At 39.5% G+C, this 19,403-nt stretch overlaps 1 protein-coding gene across 2 annotated transcripts in view; it reads left to right on the forward strand.

Annotated features, from left to right (window-relative positions):
* Positions 1 to 19,403, forward strand: part of MND1 (meiotic nuclear divisions 1) — a 76,498-nt gene that overhangs the window by 7,090 nt on the left and 50,005 nt on the right. For both annotated transcript variants that reach the window (XM_004088538.3, XM_003257852.4), the window contains exons 3-4: positions 3,916 to 3,973; positions 6,695 to 6,843. In XM_004088538.3, coding sequence (XP_004088586.1) covers positions 3,916 to 3,973; positions 6,695 to 6,843 — 207 coding nt within the window. The remainder of the gene's footprint in view (positions 1 to 3,915; positions 3,974 to 6,694; positions 6,844 to 19,403) is intronic.

Here is a 19,403-nt window from a genome sequence, read left to right on the forward strand (position 1 = left end):
GGATTTGTTACAGAATTTGATTTTCCATAGATGTCAATAGTAGCCCCCTTTTCAAGACTTATGCCATGGGAAAATGGTTATAATTTAATGTTAAGTAGAAAATGTAGAATATAAAAAACAAGGCATGATGACAAATATTAACAATGGTAAGATACAGGTGGATTTTGTTTTACAGTCTTTTCTTTGTTACCTATAGTGAACAAATATTACCTTTTTAATCAAATTAGAAAATCAACTAATGAAGCAGCATATACTATATTGCTTCTAATCATAAGTGGGCCGTCTGTGAGGTTTTGGAAACCTTTTAAAAACACAGTTGTTGGTAATAATGACAACTCATAGAGAGGGTAAGAACCTTCAGGGACTGTTTGAGGCACAAAATAGGCCACCAATAAATGTTTTGAGCTTTTTAAAAAATTACTTCAGCAAACACTTAAATGAGTAGCTTTCCATTGGCACACAGATCTCTGGAATGGCCATGCTTATGCCCAGATAATTTAATATAAATATATAAATGGAGAAAAAGAGATACAGACATGATCATGTATGGATGGATATGTGTGTGTGTGTGTGTGTGTGTGTGTGTGTGTGGGTTTTGGAGCTGCTAATGTAATAAATTCTTTGCCCGTTGCACTTAGGAAGAACATGAGAACAGTATAGCTCAATAATTGAAAGCTTGCATCTGGAACCTGTTTAACTCAATAGCTTTGTGACCTTTGAGCAAGCTACTTGACCTCTCTATGTCTGTTTCTTCTTCCCTTAAAGATGATAATAGTACCCAGCTCACAGTGTTGGTATGGGGATTAAATAAGATAATATGATTAAACAATGCCCAGGTCGTAAGTGCCTTATTAAATGTTATCTAGGACCAGGTGCCACGGCTCACACCTGTAATTCCAACATTTTGGGAGGCCAAGGCAGGAGGATCTGTTGAGCCCAAGAGTTTGAGGTTGTAGTGAGCCGTGATCACACTCTGTCACTCAGGCACTCTAGCCCAGGTAACAGAGTGAGACCCTACCTTAAAAAAAAAAAAAAAAAAAAAAAAAAAAAAACAACGATATTATTAGGATTATACGTCTTCCGTGGTATCTTACACATAGTTCTTTTTACGTTGTCTTCATCCCTCCTTGATTATCTCTGCTTAATGCTGGGGAGTCTAAGAACTAAGATTTACTTGAGATCATTTGCTCTGTCCACTTCAATGACCGCACTTCAGTTCTGAGGCTACTTTTTTCCAAGCCTGTTTATTTATACAGCAGCCCCACTGGGGCAGCCAGTACATCTGGAGCTCTTCCTTGGTGACTGCATTTAGGCAGATATCTCAATGGTTCATGTTCTTTTTCTAGGGAATTTAAAGTATTTGCAAAGAGGTTTGATTAACTGATGTTTCTAATGCATTAAAGACTTAAAGTCAGTAATTTATTACATTTTCCCTGAGATTCTATTGTGTTTAAATAATTTATTCCTCGATGAGCAAAAATTGATCTCATAATTGCACTAAGTTCAATGACTTAATATTTTCCTAAATTTACTCTTAGGTGTAGTGAGATGAAATTTTTTCAACATTTTATTATGAAAGTTTTCAAACATACAGCAAAGATTAGTTTTTTGGTGAATACCCATATGCCTACCACCTAGATTCTACCATTCACATTTTATTCTACTGACTTTATCACATATATATATATTCATCTATCCACTTCTTAATCTCTCCATCAACTCTTTTTTATGTACTTCAAAGGAGTTCTTTATATATGTATATCCTGAGTACCAGGCCTTTTTCAGGTGTATGTTTTGCGATTATTTTAATCTAGTTGGTATTTGTCATTTCATTTTCTTTACAGTGCCCTTGGATGAGTAGAAATTTTAAATTTTTATGAAGTATAATTTCTATCCAATTGCAATTGCCCTTTCAAGTTTTTTTTGGAAGAACCGTATCCCATTTTTTTCATAACAATAATCAAAATATTTCCGGGTTTTTTTGTTGTTGTTTTGTTTTGTCTGTTGCCCAGGCTGGAGTGCAGTGGTATGATCTTGGCTCACTGCAGCCTCCACCTCCCAGGTTCAAGCGATTCTCGTGCCTCAGTCTCCCGAGTAGCTGGGATTACTGGTGCCCACCATAACGTCCAGCTAATTTCTGTATTTTTAGTAGAAACAGGATTTTGCCATGTTGGCCATGCTGGTCTCGAACTCCTGAGCTCAAATGATCCACCCTCCTGAGCCTCCCAAAGTGCTGGGATTACAGGCGTGAGCCACCATGCCCAGCCACAATATTTCTGTTCTAATTACTACATACTTTAGTTTTTTCAAATGATTTAACTTTTGTTATGCAAGTTCTTTTCACCACTTCAACCAAGGCTTATTAGCAGTAGAAAATAATATTCTAGACAGGTTTTTTTTTTTTCTGGCCATAAGATTTAAATATTCTACACGCATATCTTCCCTTAATGTTTTGCTTTGCATATGGTGGACATGCAACATGTATATGTGAATGATTGATAGGTAGCCATGAATTGTATAATTTCCCTATTGTTTAGGTATAGCTCTTCCACAAAACCTTAAACGTAAACAAATTTTGACAGTTGCCTGTTTCGCTTTTAGTTAGAACTGCTAAATCTGTGCAGTGTCATACATGTTAAGCAAAGCACTGTCTGTGTTTTCTTAAAGTGTCAGAAAAGGTAATTCGTTCCTGTTACCAAGTGATCCAGTATAACTAGGATGGTGGTTTTTTGTTATTTTTGTTTTGTTTTGTTTTGTTTTGTTTTTTGAGACAGAGTCTTACTCTATACTCTTGCCCAGGCTGGAGTATAGTGGCATAGTCATAGCTTACTGCAGCCTCAACCTCCCGGGCTCAAGCGATTCTCCCACCTCAGCCTCCCATGTATCTAGGACTACAGGCACGCACTACCACACCCAGCTAATTTTTTTGATTTTGTAGAGATGTGGTGCAAGAGTGGTCTCACTATGTTACCCAGGCCAGTCTCCAGCTCTTGGGCTCTAGCAGTCCTCCCAAAGTGGTGGGATTACAGACAGGAGGCACCGTGACTGGCCTATAACTAGTTTTTATACTTAAGTGGGAAGATTGTTCTTTATATTCCGATCTCCAAGAACTTTAAATAATTATATGCTGCTGGCCAAGCATGGTGGCTCATCTCTGTAATCCTAGCACTTTGGGAGGCTGAGACGGCAGGATTGCTTGAGTCCAGAAGTTCAAGACCAGCCTGGGCAAAATGATGAGACCCTATCTCTAAAAAAATTTTTAAAAATTATCCAGGCATGGTGGTGCATGTCTGTAGTCCCAGCTACTCAGGAGGCTGAAGTGGGAGGATTGTTTGAGCCCTGGAGGTCAAGGCTGCAGTGAGCCATGATCGTGCCACCGTACTCCCATCTGGGCGATAGAGTGAAACCATGTCTCAAAAAAAAAAATTGTATATATATGCAAATTGTAAATGTATGCAAAAATCTCTTCATTTTAAGTTCTATTGAGGGTATGGAATGAGATTATCAAAGAGTTTCTTATAAGCTCTAAAATGCTTGATTCTATTATACTGTTCATTTCCAGGCCAATTTTTTAAATACAATTTTTCATGAACATAAAATTATGATGTATATATAAATATATAGTAGAACACGACAGGGTGACTATAGTTAACAATAATATATTGTATATTTTAAAATACTAAGAGTGGAATTGGAATGTTCCTAACACAAAGAAATGGTAAGTGTTTGAAGAGATGGATACCCTAATTACCACAATTTCATTATAACACATTGTATACCTATATCAAAATATCACACATACCCTGTAAATGTATATAACTATTATGTACCCATAATAAAAATTTTTAAAAAAGAAAATATACATAGTAGAAAATAAATACTTGCTTTTCATTTTCTTTAAAACCCTTTAAACAGAAAGATGTATTTCAATTAAAAGACTTGGAGAAGATTGCTCCCAAAGAGAAAGGCATTAGTAAGTACCAAAGTTATACTGGAATGTTTTGGGAAATATACCGGGATGTTTTGGGAAATATCTTAATATTCATTAAGTCATCTTTTCTGCAACAGTCTTTCACTTTATGGAAAACCTAAATTTCTAGAGACAAAGAAATCATCACCATCCAAAGATAACCACTGTCATGTTGTCCTTTATTTTTCTGTATAATACATCTTGTATATTACATTTTGAATATATATCCCGTCATTAAATATCCTTTTATAACATAAATGATTGTATAGTATCCCATTGCAATAAAAAAATACTTTTAAAAATCTAGTTGATAAGCTGGGTGGTAGCACACACACCTGTAGTCCCAGCCACTCTGGAGGCTGAAGCAGGAGGATCACTTCAGCCCAGCTAGGCAACATAGCAAAATCCTGTCTTTAAAATAAAAATCCAGTTATTAGACTGGTTTCCAATTCTTTTGCTATTGAAAACAATGTGTTGACAGGCATCCTTCTACATATCTATTATTATTTTGTTTGGCTGTATTTATAAGGTGGAATTTCCCCATTAAAGATATGTATAAATCGGGCTGGGCGCGATGGCTCACACCTGTAATCCCAGCACTTTGGGAGGCCGAGGCAGGTGGATCATGAGGTCAGGAGATCAAGACCATCCTGCCTACTGAAACCCCGTCTCTACTAAAAATACAAAAAAAACTTAGCCGGGCGTGGTGGCGGGCGTCTGTAGTCCCAGCTACTCAGGAGGCTGAGGCAGGAGAATGGCGTGAACCCGGGAGGCAGAGCTTGCAGTGAGCTGAGATCGCGCCACTGCACTCCAGCCTGGGTGACAGAGCGAAACTCCATCTCAAAAAAAAAAAAAAGATATGTGTAAATCTGAAGTTTTAGATACAGATTGCCATTTAGATGCAGTATTGCCACCCATACTGATAGTACCCATTCAAGTATCCTTGAATTCTTTATTGTATTTTTTAGTGTTTTTAATTTGGTAGTCAAGTCATGTCTAATTGCTTTATTTTGGATTTCTTCAGTTATTAATGGGGTTGAACATTTTTCTCATATATTGGCCATGCATATTTTATTTATTTATTTATTTATTTATTTGAGACAGAGTCTACTCTGTCACCCAGGCTGGAGCGCAGTGGTGCAGTCCTGGCACACTGCAACCTTTGTCTCCCAGGTTCAAGCGATTCTCCTTCCTCAGCCTCATGAGTAGCTGGGATTACAAGCTCCTGCCACCAAGCCCAGCTAATTTTTGTATTTTTAGTAGAGACGGGGATTTGCCATGTTGGCCAGGCTGGTGTCAAACCCCGACCTCAAATGATCTACATGCCTTGGCCTCCCAAAGTGCTGGGATTACAGGCGTGAGCCACCATGCATATTTTATAGATGCACATTGATGTATTTTTTCTGTGTCTTTTGTTGTGTTGTTTCAAAATGAAAAAACCTCTTTTATTGCGACTATACATACAAGTGAAACTAATCACTGAGAGTCCCCCACACTTTTATGTACACCACATAATTATTCTCTTAACAGTCATCAATGAACAGTTGGTTCTGCTACTTCTTAAAGATATGCAAATTTCTTAAGTTTAAATGCACAGTTGACCCTTGAATAACACCTGTGTTGTTCAAGATTGGGATACCAATCCCCCACACAATTGAAAATCTGCATGTAACTTTTGACTCCCCCAAAACTTAACTACTGATAGCCTGCTGTTGACGGGAAGCCATACCATGTATTTACTATTCATTAAGTGGCAGTGGATCATCATAAAGGTCTTCATCCTTGTCATCTTACGTTGAGTAGGCTGAGGAGGAGGAGGAAGTGGTGTTGCTGTCTCAGGTGGCAGAAAATCCATGTATATAACTGGACCCATGCAGTTCCAACCTGTACTGTTCAAGGGTCAACTATACAATATTAATTACACCAGTGTCCTAATGTCCCCAAATTGTAGGTAATGGAATCTCAACTGTATCTTGAAGGATCAAAAACAAAAAACAAAATTCAATCTAGTCTACAAGATGGAAAAATTTATTGTATTAACTAAATTCCTTTTCTTCTTCCCTATTTTCCCTCCCAGTTATTGACAATTTTTTTTCTACAGTATAAGATGATAGCCAAATTACCCAACATCTTTTTTAAAAAAGAAACATTATTTAGAAAAGGAAAAGATACCATATAGCAACAGACTATGAGTGTTAACACTATTAAAATTATTTACTAAGCACTGATGCTAGTATCTTCTGTTACTACATAATCTATTGGGAGAGAAAAACTTGCATTTCTGTAGTTTTGTTTTACTTTTTCAAAGGCTTCTCACAAGTAACATTTTATTGACATTACCGCTGTGCACCAAAATAGGTATGGAAATGATCATATCTAATAGATTTTTTAAATTAGGCATAAAGAACAATTTGCCCTAGAGTCATCCAGTGTTACTGCTAAGAGTTAAGATTAGAACTCAGGTCCTGTTCTTAATCCTGTATATTACCTGTTTTCCCCTAAGCTCCTGTATAAGTCATGCTTTGCTTAAGGATGGGGATACATTCTAAGAAATGTTTCCTTAGGCAATTTCATTGTTGTGCATGTTGTTATTTTTAAGAGCTTATTATTAACTTTTTAACTCTTGATTTATCATATGTTTTGCAAGTGTTTCCCCAGTTATTTGTCCTTTAATTTTATTTATGGTGTTTTTTTAACATAGAGTCTTTAAAAATTGTCTCTTAGCTGCTATGTCAGTAAAAGACGTCCTTCAAAGCCTGGTTGATGATGGTATGGTTGACTGTGAGAGGATTGGAACTTCTAATTATTATTGGGCTTTTCCAAGTAAAGCTCTTCATGCAAAGAAACATAAGTTGGACGTTCTGGAATCTCAGGTAAGCTGCCGCAGTTAAAAAGAATAGATTTGCTTTATAACAGAGTTGTTTTACTTCATCCTCTTTTCGTTTAGCAGTTTCTTTTGAATTTTTGATATGCATTATTTGACTGAAAGTCTAAAGATAACTAACATCTCTTTCTCCTAAACAGTATGAGGAACTTAGAACGTTTTAATTTTCGTCTTCCCATATGTCAAGATACTGTTTTTGTTGTTGCTGTTTTTATTGTTTTTTAATTTTCTCTTTATCAATAGATGGTTTTTTGGGAGCAGTTTTAGACTTACAGAAAAATATTGGTGGAAAAGTACAGAGAGTTCCCAAACGTGCCCTTTCTCCCTCACCATGCACACAATTTTCCCTGTTATTGACATCCTATACTAGTGTAATATGTTTGTCACAATTGAGCCAATATTGATTTATTATTAACTAAATTCCATAGCTTACATTAGGGTTCAGTCTTGGTGTTATATATTATGTGAGTTTTGACAAATGCATGATGACGTGTATCCACAATTATAGTATTGTACAGAATAGTTTTGCTGCCCTAAAAGTCTGCTGTTTCCTACTTGTTCATCCCTCCCTTCTCCCAAAACCCTAGCAACCACTGATCTTTTTACTGTCTCTATAGTTTTACGTTTTCCATATAGTTGGAATCATACAATATGTAACCTTTTCAGATTGGCTTCCTTCCCTTAACAAAATGCATTTGAGGTTTCTCCATGTCTATTAATGGCTTGATGGCTCATTTCTTTTTATTGCTGAATAATATTTCGTTATATGAATATACCACAGTTTGTTTATCCATTGAGCTATTGAGGAGCATCTGGGTCATATCCAAGTTTGGGCAGTTACAAATGAAGCTGCCATAAGCATTCGTGTGTAGGTTTTGTGTACACATAAATTTTCAACACATTTAGTACCAAGGAGCATGATTGCTGGATTGTATGGTAAGTTTATGTTTACTTTCTAGGAAACTGCCAAAGTATCTGTTTTTGCATTCCCACCTACAGTGGGTAAGAGTTACTATTGATTCACATCACTGCCAGGATTTGGTGTTGTCAGTGTTTTGTATTTTAGCCATTCTAATAGATGTGTAGTGGTATCTCATTGTTGTTTTAAATTGCCATTCTCTAATGACATATGATTTGGAAGATCTTTTTTTGTGTGTGTGAGATGGAGTTTCACTTTTTTTCCCAGGCTGGAGTGCAATGGCGCGATCTCAGCTCACTGTAACTTCTGCCTCCCTGGTTCAAGTGATTCTCCTGCCTCAGCCTTCCAAGTAGCTGGGATTACAGGTGCATGCCACCGTACACCCAACTAATTTTGTATTTTTAGTAGAGACGGGGTTTCACCATGATGGCCAAGCTCGTCTTGAACTCCTGACCTCAGGTGATCCACCCACCTTGGCCTCCCAAAGTGCTGGGATTACAGGCGGGAGCCACCACGCCCAGCCCTGGAACATCTTTTTTTATGCTTATTTGTCATCTGTGTAAAAGGAGGTGTTTAGATCTTTTGCCCATTTTTTAATTGGGTTTTTGTTTTCTCATTATTGAGTTTTAAGAGTTCTTTGTATATTTTGGACACCAGTTCTTCATCAAATATGTGTTTTTCAAAGATTTCCTCTGAGTCTGTGGCTTGTCTTTTCATTATCTTAACAGCGTCATTCACAGAGCAGTTTTCAATTTTAATGAAGTCCAACTGGTCAGTTTTTTTCTTTCCTGGGACATTCTTTTGGTGTTGTAACTAAATAGTCGTGGCCAAACCCAGGGGCATGTAGATTTTCTCCTATGTTACCTTCTAGGAGTTTTGTAGTTTTGCATTTTACACTTAGATTTATTATCCATTTTGAGTTAATTTTTGGGAAAGGTATAAAGTGTGTGTCTAAATTCAATTTTTTCGTACATACATATCCAAAGTAACTGTATTTTAGTATAATTTACTTCTTTTCTGTATGTGTGTGTATATATATACACATAAAAATACACACATACATATATACACAAAAAATATAAATATTTTTATATAAATAAATATTTTATATAAATAAATAATATAAATTTTTTGTGTGTGTGAGATAGGGTCTTGCTTTATGTGTATATGTATATACACATATATACACACATATACACATATACACATACATACATATATACATATATACACATATATATATAAAACTACTAAAGTACCCAGGGTCTTGCTTTCTCACCCAGGCTGGAGTGTAGTGTCACAAACATGGCTCACTGCAGCCTCGACCTCCCAGGCCCAAGCCATCCTCCCACCTCAGCCTCCTGAATAGCTGGGATTATAGGCGCACCACCATACTCTGCTAATTTTTGCACTTTTTTGTAGAGACAGGGTTTTGCCATGTTGCCCAGGCTGGTCTTGAACTCCTGAGCTCAAGTGATCCACCTACCTCAGCTTCCCAAAGTGCTGGTGGGTGAGCCACTGCGACCGGCCTTAACCCTGTGCACTTTATGGATTTAAAAACACTTCAAGAAGGAATCCATACTGAAGGACATCCTTTAGTAATTTGTTCAGCCAGAGTTTAAGAGTGGTAAACTCTCAATCTTTGTTTGAAAATGTCTAATTTATCATTGCTTCCCGAATATAGAATTCTTAGTTATTTTTCCTCAGCATTTTGAAAATAATACTTCATTGTCTTGTGGCATATGTTGCTAATGAGATGTTTTGCTATCATTCTAATTGTCTTGTTTTCCTTAATAGTCTCTCTTCTGTTTGCTTTTAAGATTTCCTTCAGTCTTTGATGTTATGTTTTGATGTTTTATCATGAATCCGAGTTTGCATGTTTTTTTTTTTTTAATTTTTTATTTTTTTTTATTTTTTTTATTTTTTATTATACTTTAGGGTTTTAGGGTACATGAGCATAATGTGCAGGTTTGTTACATATGTATCCATGTGCCATGTTGATTTCCTGCACCCATTAACTCGTCATTTAGCATTAGGTGTATCTCCTAATGCTGTCCCTCCCCCCTCCCCCCACCCCACAACAGTCCCGGAGTGTGATGATCCCCTTCCTGTGTCCATGAGTTCTCATTGTTCAATTCCCACCTATGAGTGAGAACATGCGGTGTTTGGTTTTTTGTCCTTGCGATAGTTTACTGAGAATGATGTTTTCCAGTTTCATCCATGTCCCTACAAAGGACACGAACTCATCATTTTTTATGGCTGCATAGTATTCCATGGTGTATATGTGCCACATTTTCTGAATCCAGTCTATCGTTGTTGGACATTTGGGTTGGTTCCAACTCTTTGCTATTGTGAATAGTGCCGCAATAAACATACGTGTGCATGTGTCTTTATAGCAGCATGATTTATAGTCCTTTGGGTATATACCCAGTAATGGGATGGCTGGGTCAAATGGTATTTCTAGTTCAAGATCCCTGAGGAATCGCCACACTGACTTCCACAATGGTTGAACTAGTTTACAGTCCCACCAACAGTGTAAAAGTGTTCCTATTTCTCCACATCCTCTCCAGCACCTGTTGTTTCCTGACTTTTTAATGATGGCCATTCTAACTGGTGTGAGATGGTATCTCACTGTGGTTTTGATTTGCATTTCTCTGATGGCCAGTGATGATGAGCATTTCTTCATGTGTTTTTTGGCTGCATAAATGTCTTCTTTTGAGAAGTGTCTGTTCATGTCCTCTGCCCACTTTTTGATGGGGTTGTTTGTTTTTTTCTTGTAAATTTGTTTGAGTTCATTGTAGATTCTGGATATTAGCCCTTTGTCAGATGAGTAGGTTGCAAAAATTTTCTCCCATTCTGTAGGTTGCCTGTTCACTCTGATGATAGTTTCTTTTGCTGTGCAGAAGCTCTTTAGTTTAATGAGATCCCATTTGTCGATTTTGGCTTTTGTTGCCATTGCTTTTGGTGTTTTAGACATGAAGTCCTTTCCCATGCCTATGTCCTGAATGGTATTGCCTAGGTTTTCTTGTAGGATTTTAATGGTTTTAGGTCTAACATATAAGTCTTTAATCCATCTTGAATTAATTTTTGTATAAGGTGTAAGGAAGGGATCCAGTTGCAGCTTTCTACATATGGCTAGCCAGTTTTCCCAGCACCATTTATTAAATAGGGAATCCTTTCCCCATTTCTTGTTTTTGTCAGGTTTGTCAAAGATCAGATAGTTGTAGATATGCGGCATCATTTCTGAGGGCTCTGTTCTGTTCCATTGATCTATGTCTCTGTTGTGGTACCAGTACCATGCTGTTTTGGTTACTGTAGCCTTGTAGTATAGTTTAAAGTCAGGTAGCGTGATGCCTCCAGCTTTGTTCTTTTGGCTTAGGATTGACTTGGCGATGCGGGCTCTTTTTGGTTCCATATGAACTTTAAAGTAGTTTTTTCCAATTCTGTGAAGAAAGTCATTGGTAGCTTGATGGGATGGCATTGAATCTATAAATTACCTTGGGCAGTATGGCCATTTTCACGATATTGATTCTTCCAACCCATGAGCATGGAATGTTCTTCTATTTGTTTGTATCCTCTTTTATTTCATTGAGCAGTGGTTTGTAGTTCTCCTTGAAGAGGTCCTTCACATCCCTTGTAAGTTGGATTCCTAGGTATTTATTCTCTTTGAAGCAATTGTGAATGGGAGTTCACTCATGATTTGGCTCTCTGTTTGTCTGTGATTGGTGTACAAGAATGCTTGTGATTTTTGTACATTAATTTTGTATCCTGAGACTTTGCTGAAGTTGCTAATCAGCTTAAGGAGATTTTGGGCTGAGACAATGGGGTTTTCTAGATATACAATCATGTCATCTGCAAACAGGGACAATTTGACTTCCTCTTTTCCTAATTGAATACCCTTTATTTCCTTCTCCTGCCTGATTGCTCTGGCCAGAACTTCCAGCACTATGTTGAATAGGAGTGGTGAGAGAGGGCATCCCTGTCTTGTGCCAGTTTTCAGAGGGAATGCTTCCAGTTTTTGCCCATTCAGTATGATATTGGCTGTGGGTTTGTCATAGATAGCTCTTATTATTTTGAGATACGTCCCATCAATACCTAATTTATTGAGAGTTTTTAGCATGAAGGGTTGTTGAATTTTGTCAAAGGCCTTTTCTGCATCTATTGAGATAATCATGTGGTTTTTGTCTTTGGTTCTGTTTATATGCTGGATTACATTTATTGATTTGCGTATGTTGAACCAGCCTTGCATCCCAGGGATGAAGCCCACTTGATCATGGTGGATAAGCTTTTTGATGTGCTGCTGGATTCGGTTTGCCAGTATTTTATTGAGGATTTTTGCATCAATGTTCATCAAGGATATTGGTCTGAAATTCTCTTTTTTGGTTAAGTCTCTGCCAGGTTTTGGTATCAGGACGATGCTGGCTTCGTAAAATGTGTTAGGGAGGATTCCCTCTTTTTCTATCGATTGGAATAGTTTCAGAAGGAATGGTACCAGTTCCTCCTTGTACCTCTGGTAGAATTCAGCTGTGAATCCATCAGGTCCTGGACTCTTTTTGGTTGGTAAGCTATTGATTATTGCCACAATTTCAGAACCTGTTATTGGTCTATTCAGAGATTCAACTTCTTCCTGGTTTAGTCTTGGAGGGTGTATTTGTCGAGGAATTTATCCATTTCTTCTAGATTTTCTAGTTTATTTGCATAGAGGTGTTTGTAGTATTCTCTGATGGTAGATTGTATTTCTGTGGGATCGGTGGTGATATCCCCTTTTTCGTTTTTTATTGCATCTATTTGATTCTTCTCTCTTTTCTTCTTTATTAGTCTTGCTAGCGGTCCATCAATTTTGTTGATCCTTTCAAAAAACCAGCTCCTGGATTCATTAATTTTTTGAAGGGTTTTTTGTGTCTCTATTTCCTTCAGTTCTGCTCTGATTTTAGTTATTTCTAGCCTTCTGCTAGCTTTTGAATGTGTTTGCTCTTGCTTTTCTAGTTCTTTTAATTGTGATGTTAGGGTGTCATTTTGGATCTTTCCTGCTTTCTCTTGTGGGCATTTAGTGCTATAAATTTCCCTCTACACACTGCTTTGAACGTGTCCCAGAGATTCTGGTATGTTGTGTCTTTGTTCTCATTGGTTTCAAAGAACATCTTTATTTCTGCCTTCATTTCATTATGTACCCAATAGTCATTCAGGAGCAGGTTGTTCAGTTTCCATGTAGTTGAGCGGTTTTGAGTGAGTTTCTTAATCCTGAGTTCTAGTTTGATTGCACTGTGGTCTGAGAGACAGTTTGTTATAATTTCTGTTCTTTTACATTTGCTGAGGAGAGCTTTACTTCCAACTATGTGGTCAATTTTGGAATAGGTGTGGTGTGGTGCTGAAAAAAATGTATATTCTGTTGACTTGGGGTGGAGAGTTCTGTAGATGTCTATTAGGTCCACTTTATGTAGAGCTGAGTTCAATTCCTGAATATCCTTGTTAACTTTCTGTCTCGTTGATCTGTCTAATGCTGACAGTGGGGTGTTAAAATCTCCCATTATTATTGTGTGGGAGTTTAAGTCCCTTTGTAGGTCACTGAGGACTTGCTTTATGAATCTGGGTGCTCCTGTGTTGGGTGCATATATATTTAGGATAGTTAGCTCTTCTTGTTGAATTGATCCCTTTACCATTATGTAATGGCCTTCTTTGTCTCTTTTGATCTTTGTTGGTTTAAAGTCTGTTTTATCAGAGACTAGGATTGCAACCCCTGCCTTTTTTTGATTTCCAGTTGCTTGATAGATCTTCCTCCATCCTTTTATTTTGAGTCTATGTGTGTCTCTGCACGTGAGATTGGTTTCCTGAATACAGCACACTGATGGGTCCTGACTCCTTATCCAGTTTGCCAGTCTGTGTCTTTTGGTTGGAGCATTTAGCCCATTTACATTTAACGTTAATATTGTTATGTGTGAATCTGATCCTGTCATTATGATGTTAGTTGGTTATTTTGCTCGTTAGTTGCTATAGTTTCTTCCTAGCCTCGATGGTCTTTACAGTTTGGCATGTTTTTGCAGTGGCTGGTGCCGGTTGTTCCTTTCCATGTTTAGTGCTTCCTTCAGGAGCTCTTTTAGGGCAGGCCTGGTGGTGACAAAATCACTCAGCGTTTGCTTATCTGTAAAGTATTTTATTTCTCCTTCACTTATGAAGCTTAGTTTGGTGGGATAGGAAATTCTAGGTTGAAAATTCTTTTCTTTAAGAATGGTGAATATCGGCCCCCACTCTCTTCTGGCTTGTAGAGTTTCTGCTGAGAGATCAGCTGTTAGTCTGATGGGCTTCCCTTTGTGGGTAACCCGACCTTTCTCTCTGGCTGCCCTTAACATTTTTTCCTTCATTTCAACTTTGGCGAATCTGACAATTATGTGTCTTGGAGTCGCCCTTCTCGAGGAGTATCTTTGTGGCGTTCTCTGTATTTCCTGAATCTGAATGCTGGCCTGCCTTGCTAGATTGGGGAAGTTCTCCTGGATAATATCTTGCAGAGTGTTTTCCAACTTGGTTCCATTCTCCCCATCATTTTCAGGTACACCAATCAGACGTAGGTTTGGTCTTTTCACATAGTCCCAAATTTCTTGGAGGCTTTGTTCATTTCTTTTTATTCTTTTTTCTCTAAACTTCCCTTCTCTCTTCATTTCATTCATTTCATCTTCCATCAGCGATACCCTTTCTTCCAGTTGATCGCATCTGCTACTGAGGCTTCTGCAATCTTCGCGTAGTTCTCGAAACTTGGCTTTCAGCTCCATCAGCTCCTTTAAGCCCTTCTCTCCATTGGTTATTCTAGTTATCCATTCTTCTAATTTTTTTTCAAAGTTTTTACCTTCTTTGCTATTGTTTTGAATTTCCTCTCGTAGCTCAGAGTAGTTTGATTGTCTGAAGCCTTCTTCTCTCAACTCATCAAAGTCATCCTCCATCCAGCTTTGTTCCGTTGCTGGTGAGGAACTGCGTTCCTTTGGAGGAGGAGAGGTGCTCTGTTTTTTAGAGTTTCCAGTTATTGTGCTCTGTTTTTTCCCCATCTTTGTGGTTTTATCTACTTTTCGTCTTTGATGATGGTGATGTACAGATGGGTTTTTGGTGTGGATGTCCTTTCTGTTTGTTAGTTTTCCTTCTACCAGACAGGACCCTCAGCTGCAGGTCTGTTGGAGTTTACTAGAGATGCACTCCAGACCCTGTTTGGCTGGGTGTCAGCAGCGGTGGCTGCAGAACAGCGGATTTTCGTGAGACCACAAATTCAGCTGTCTGATAGTTCCTCTGAAAGTTTTGTCTCAGAGGAGTACCCGGCTGAATGAGGTGTCAGTCTGTCCCTACTGGGGGGGTGCCTCCCAGTTAGGCTGCTCAGGGGTGAGGGACCCACTTTAGGAGGCAGTCTGTCCGTTCTCAGGTCTCCAGCTGCGTGCTGGGAGAACCACTACTCTCTTCAAAGCTGTCAGTCAGACAGGGACAATTAAGTCTGTGGAGGTTCTTGCTGAGTTTTTGTTTGTCTGTGCCCCGCCCCCAGAGGTGGAGCCTACAGAGGCAGGCAGGCCTCCTTGAGCTGTGGTGGGCTCCACCCAGTTCGAGCTTCCTGGCTGCTTTGTTTACCTAAGCAAGCCTGGGCAATGGCGGGCGCCCCTCCCCCAGCCTCGCTGCCACCTTGCAGCTTGATCTCAGACTGCTGTGCTAGCAATCAGCGAGACTCCGTGGGCATAGGACCCTCCGAGCCAGGTGTGGGACACAATCTCCTAGTGTGCCGTTTTCCAGGCCCATTCGAAAAGCGCAGTATTAGGATGGGACTGACCCGATATTCCAGGTGCCGTCTGTTTCCCCTTTCTTTGACTAGGAAAGGGAACTCCCTGACCCCTTGCGCTTCCCGAGTGAGGCAATGCCTCGCCCTGCTTCGGCTCGCACACAGTGCGCTTCACCGACTGTCCTGCACCCACTGTTAGGCACTCCCTAGTGAGATGAAACCTGTACCTCAAGCAGAAATGCAGAAATCACCAGTCTTCTGTGTCGCTGGGGCTGGGAGCTGGAGACCGGAGCTGTTCCTATTCGGCCATCTTGGCTCCAACCCCCGAGTTTGCATGTTTTTATTTCCTCTGCTTTAGAACCCTGGCTGCTGCTTCCATGTAATAATTAAAGTCTCCTATTATAGAAAATTCTGGCTGGGCGCATTGGCTCACCCCTGTAATCCCAGCACTTTGGGAGGCCGAGGCAGGCAGATCACGAGGTCAGGATATTGAGACTATCCTGGCTAACATGGTGAAACCTCATCTACTAAAAATACAAAAAAAATAGCGGGGCGTGGTGGTGGGTGCCTGTAGTCCCAGCTACTCGGGAGGCTGAGGCAGGAGAATGGCATGAACCCGGGAGGCGGAGCTTGCAGTGAGCCGAGATTGTGCCACTGCACTCCAGGCTGGGCAACAGAGCAAGACTCTGTCTCAAAAAAAAAAAAAAAAAGAAAATTCTAAGGTGGTATTACTTAAGCTGTTTCCTATTCGCTAATAGCTCTGTTCTTTCCTTCTGGGATTCCTATTTGTATCCTCGTTCTATCATCTATGTTGTTTAAAAACTCTTTATTTTTCCATGCCTTTCCATGTCTGTGATTCATGCAGTTAATTTTCTCAGCTCTCTTTCACTTACAGTTCTTTCCATAACTATTTCTAATCTGCAACTTAGCTGTTCATTAAGTCTTTTTATATTAATAATTAGATTTTATCTCTAGAAATTCTATTTAGTCCTTTTTCAGTTCTGCCTGTCCTGTTTTTCCTACACTGTTCTATTTCATTATGGCTTCTATTGCTTTCATCTCTTTTATAACTTTAAACATACTGATATGGCTTGGATCTATGTCCATTCCCAAACTTCATGTCAAATTGTAATCCCCAGTGTTGGAGGTGGGGCCTGATGGCAAGTGATCGGATCTTGGGGGCGGTTTCTCATGAATGGTTTAGCACCATCCCCTCAGTGCTGTTCTTGTGATAGTGAGTGAGTTCTCATGAGATCTAGCTGTTTAAGTGTGTGGCACCTCCCCCGCATTCAGTCCTGCTCCTGCCATGTAAAATGCCTGCTCCCCCTGAGTAAAGGATCCCTGAGGCCTCCCCAGAAGCAGAAGCCGCCATGCGTCCAAGTAGAGCCTGCAGAACCATGAACCAATTAAACCTCTTTTCTTTATGAATTACCCAGTCTCAGTTATTTATAGCCATGTGAGAACAGCCTAATACACATACTTAACTTACATTTTCAGATTACTTAAATACGTCATATTTGGGGAGGGCTATTAATTTGATCGGTGTATCTGCTGGCTACTACCATTTGTATTTTTTTTAACCTGTATGTTTTTTAGTTTTTATTTATGAGCTCACATTCAATTGGTGATGTTTAGTCTGTGGGAGCCACAGGTGCTCCGTGAAATAGTCGTTTAGGCTTGTTTTTTTTTAGAGTCTCTGGGTACTTTAGTAGTTATGGACCAATTTTTATGTTAATTTCTTGGCTTACAGGTCCACCGCCTCATGTTTTATACAGGATGAGTACTGCATAAAATTTAGTATGCATGTCTATACATGGCATGGATTGAGAGATTTGTTTTCCTATAGGTGACTTTCCCCCACCCCCACATGAAGTGCAAGATGGAGGTAAGCTCCTTGTTATTTTCCATGGAGTTTGCTGTACTTTGAGCTATATGCTGGAGCTCAGTTCTAGCTTTCTTTGTCTCATGACCCTTCACACATGCTTTCCTGGTGTGCATGTTAGACTCTTAGCCCCTAGTTACTTTTCTATTGTTGCTCTTTGTTTTTTCATTTCTGTCACCTGGGGATAGTTCTTTTTTTTTTTTTTTTTTTTTTTTTTTGAGGTGGAGTTTCGCTCTTGTCACCCAGGCTGGAGTGCAGAGGCACAAGCTCAGCTCACTGCAACCTCTGCCTCCCAGGTTCAAGCAATTCTCCTGCCTCAACCTCCTGAGTAGCTGGGATTACAGGCGCCCGCCACCACGCCTGGCTAATTTTTGTATTTTTAGTAGAGACAGGGTTTTGCCGCTTTAGCCAGGCTGGTCTCGATCTCCCAACCTCAGGTGATCTACCCGCCTCGGCCTCTCAAAGTGCTAGGATTACAGGCATGAGCCATTGCGCCCGTCCTTATTTTACTTTATTATTCATCATTCAAAAAATGGTTTTGCATGTTTTTTGAGTAACAAAAGATGTGCTGGATTTTGGAAATACATGCCCTCAGAGAGTTTTCAGTCAGTTGTAGCAGGACAGTGGGAGAAAAGGAAGAGGCTAGAGAAGGATTGGTGAAGAGATAGGTAGAGGCCATGTCTGATAGGTTCCTTGGTGGCATGATCAGGAGTTTGGACCTACCTAAGAGGGATGGAAAGCCAGTGGAAATTTTTACCAGAGAAGTTACATGATGATAAATGCCTTTCTGAGGACAGTATGAAGAGCAGGTTGAGGGAAATGGAGCCTAGGATCAGAGAAATCAGCTATGAGGCTATTGTAATTGCATGGTTAACAAATGAGGACCCACATTGAGGTATCTGCACACTCACTAGGATGGCTACTATCAAAAACACAGAGAGGGCCAGGTGTGGTGGCTCATGCCTGTAATCCCAATACTTTGGGAGGTCGAAGTGGGAGGATCACTTGAGCCCAGGAGTTCACGGCCAGCCTGGACAACACAGCAAGATTTATTACAAAATAATAATAATAAATTTTTTTCAAAAGGGAATAATAAGTGTTAGCAAGGATTTGGAGAAATTGGAGCCCTTGTGCACTGTTGATGGGAATGTGAAATGGTGCAGCTGCTGTGGAAAACAGTATGGTGGCTCCTCAAAGAGTTATAAATAGAATTACCCTGTGATTCAACAATTCTGTGGTGTGCATCTGTGGTCTCAGCTACTTGGGGGCCTGAGGTGGGAGGATCACTTGAGCCTAGGAATTCAAGACCAGCCTGGCAACATGGCAAGACTCCATCTCTACAGAAAAATTGTAAAAGTAGCTGGGGATAGTGGTAGGCTCCTGTGGTCCCAGCTATTCGAGAGGCTGAGGTGGGAGGATCGCATGAGCCTAGGAGTTTGAGGTTGCAGTGAGTTGTATTCATGCCACCGCACTGCAGGTTAGGCCACAGAGTGAGACCCTGTTTAAGAAAAAAAAAATTCCATTTTTGGTACATATCCAAGACTTGAAAGCAGGGTCTTGAGGAGCTATTTGTACACCCACATTCATAGCAGCATTACAGTAGCTGAAAGGTAGAAGCAACCCAAATGACTTTCAATGAATGAATAAACAAAATGTGAAAGTAGAATATTATTCAGTCTTAAAAAGGAATGAAATCCCTTTTATTTATTTATTTAGAGATAGAGTCTTACCCTGTTGCCCAGGCTGAAGTGCAGTGGCACAGTCATAGCTCACTGCAGCCTCAAACTCCTGGGTGTAAGCGATTCTCCAGCCTTAACCTCCTGAGTAGCTGGGATTGCAGGCTCATCCCATCACAAGGAATGAAATTCTGACAAATGCTACAACATGGATGAACCTTGAGGGCAATATGCTAAGTGAAAAGCCAGTCATAAAAAGACAAATACTCTATGATTCCACATATATGAGGTATCTAGAGTAGTCAAACTTACAGAAATAAAAAATAGA

This window comes from Nomascus leucogenys, chromosome 7b (genome assembly GCF_006542625.1).
Source record: "Nomascus leucogenys isolate Asia chromosome 7b, Asia_NLE_v1, whole genome shotgun sequence".
In the NCBI taxonomy this organism is placed as follows: domain Eukaryota; kingdom Metazoa; phylum Chordata; class Mammalia; order Primates; family Hylobatidae; genus Nomascus; species Nomascus leucogenys.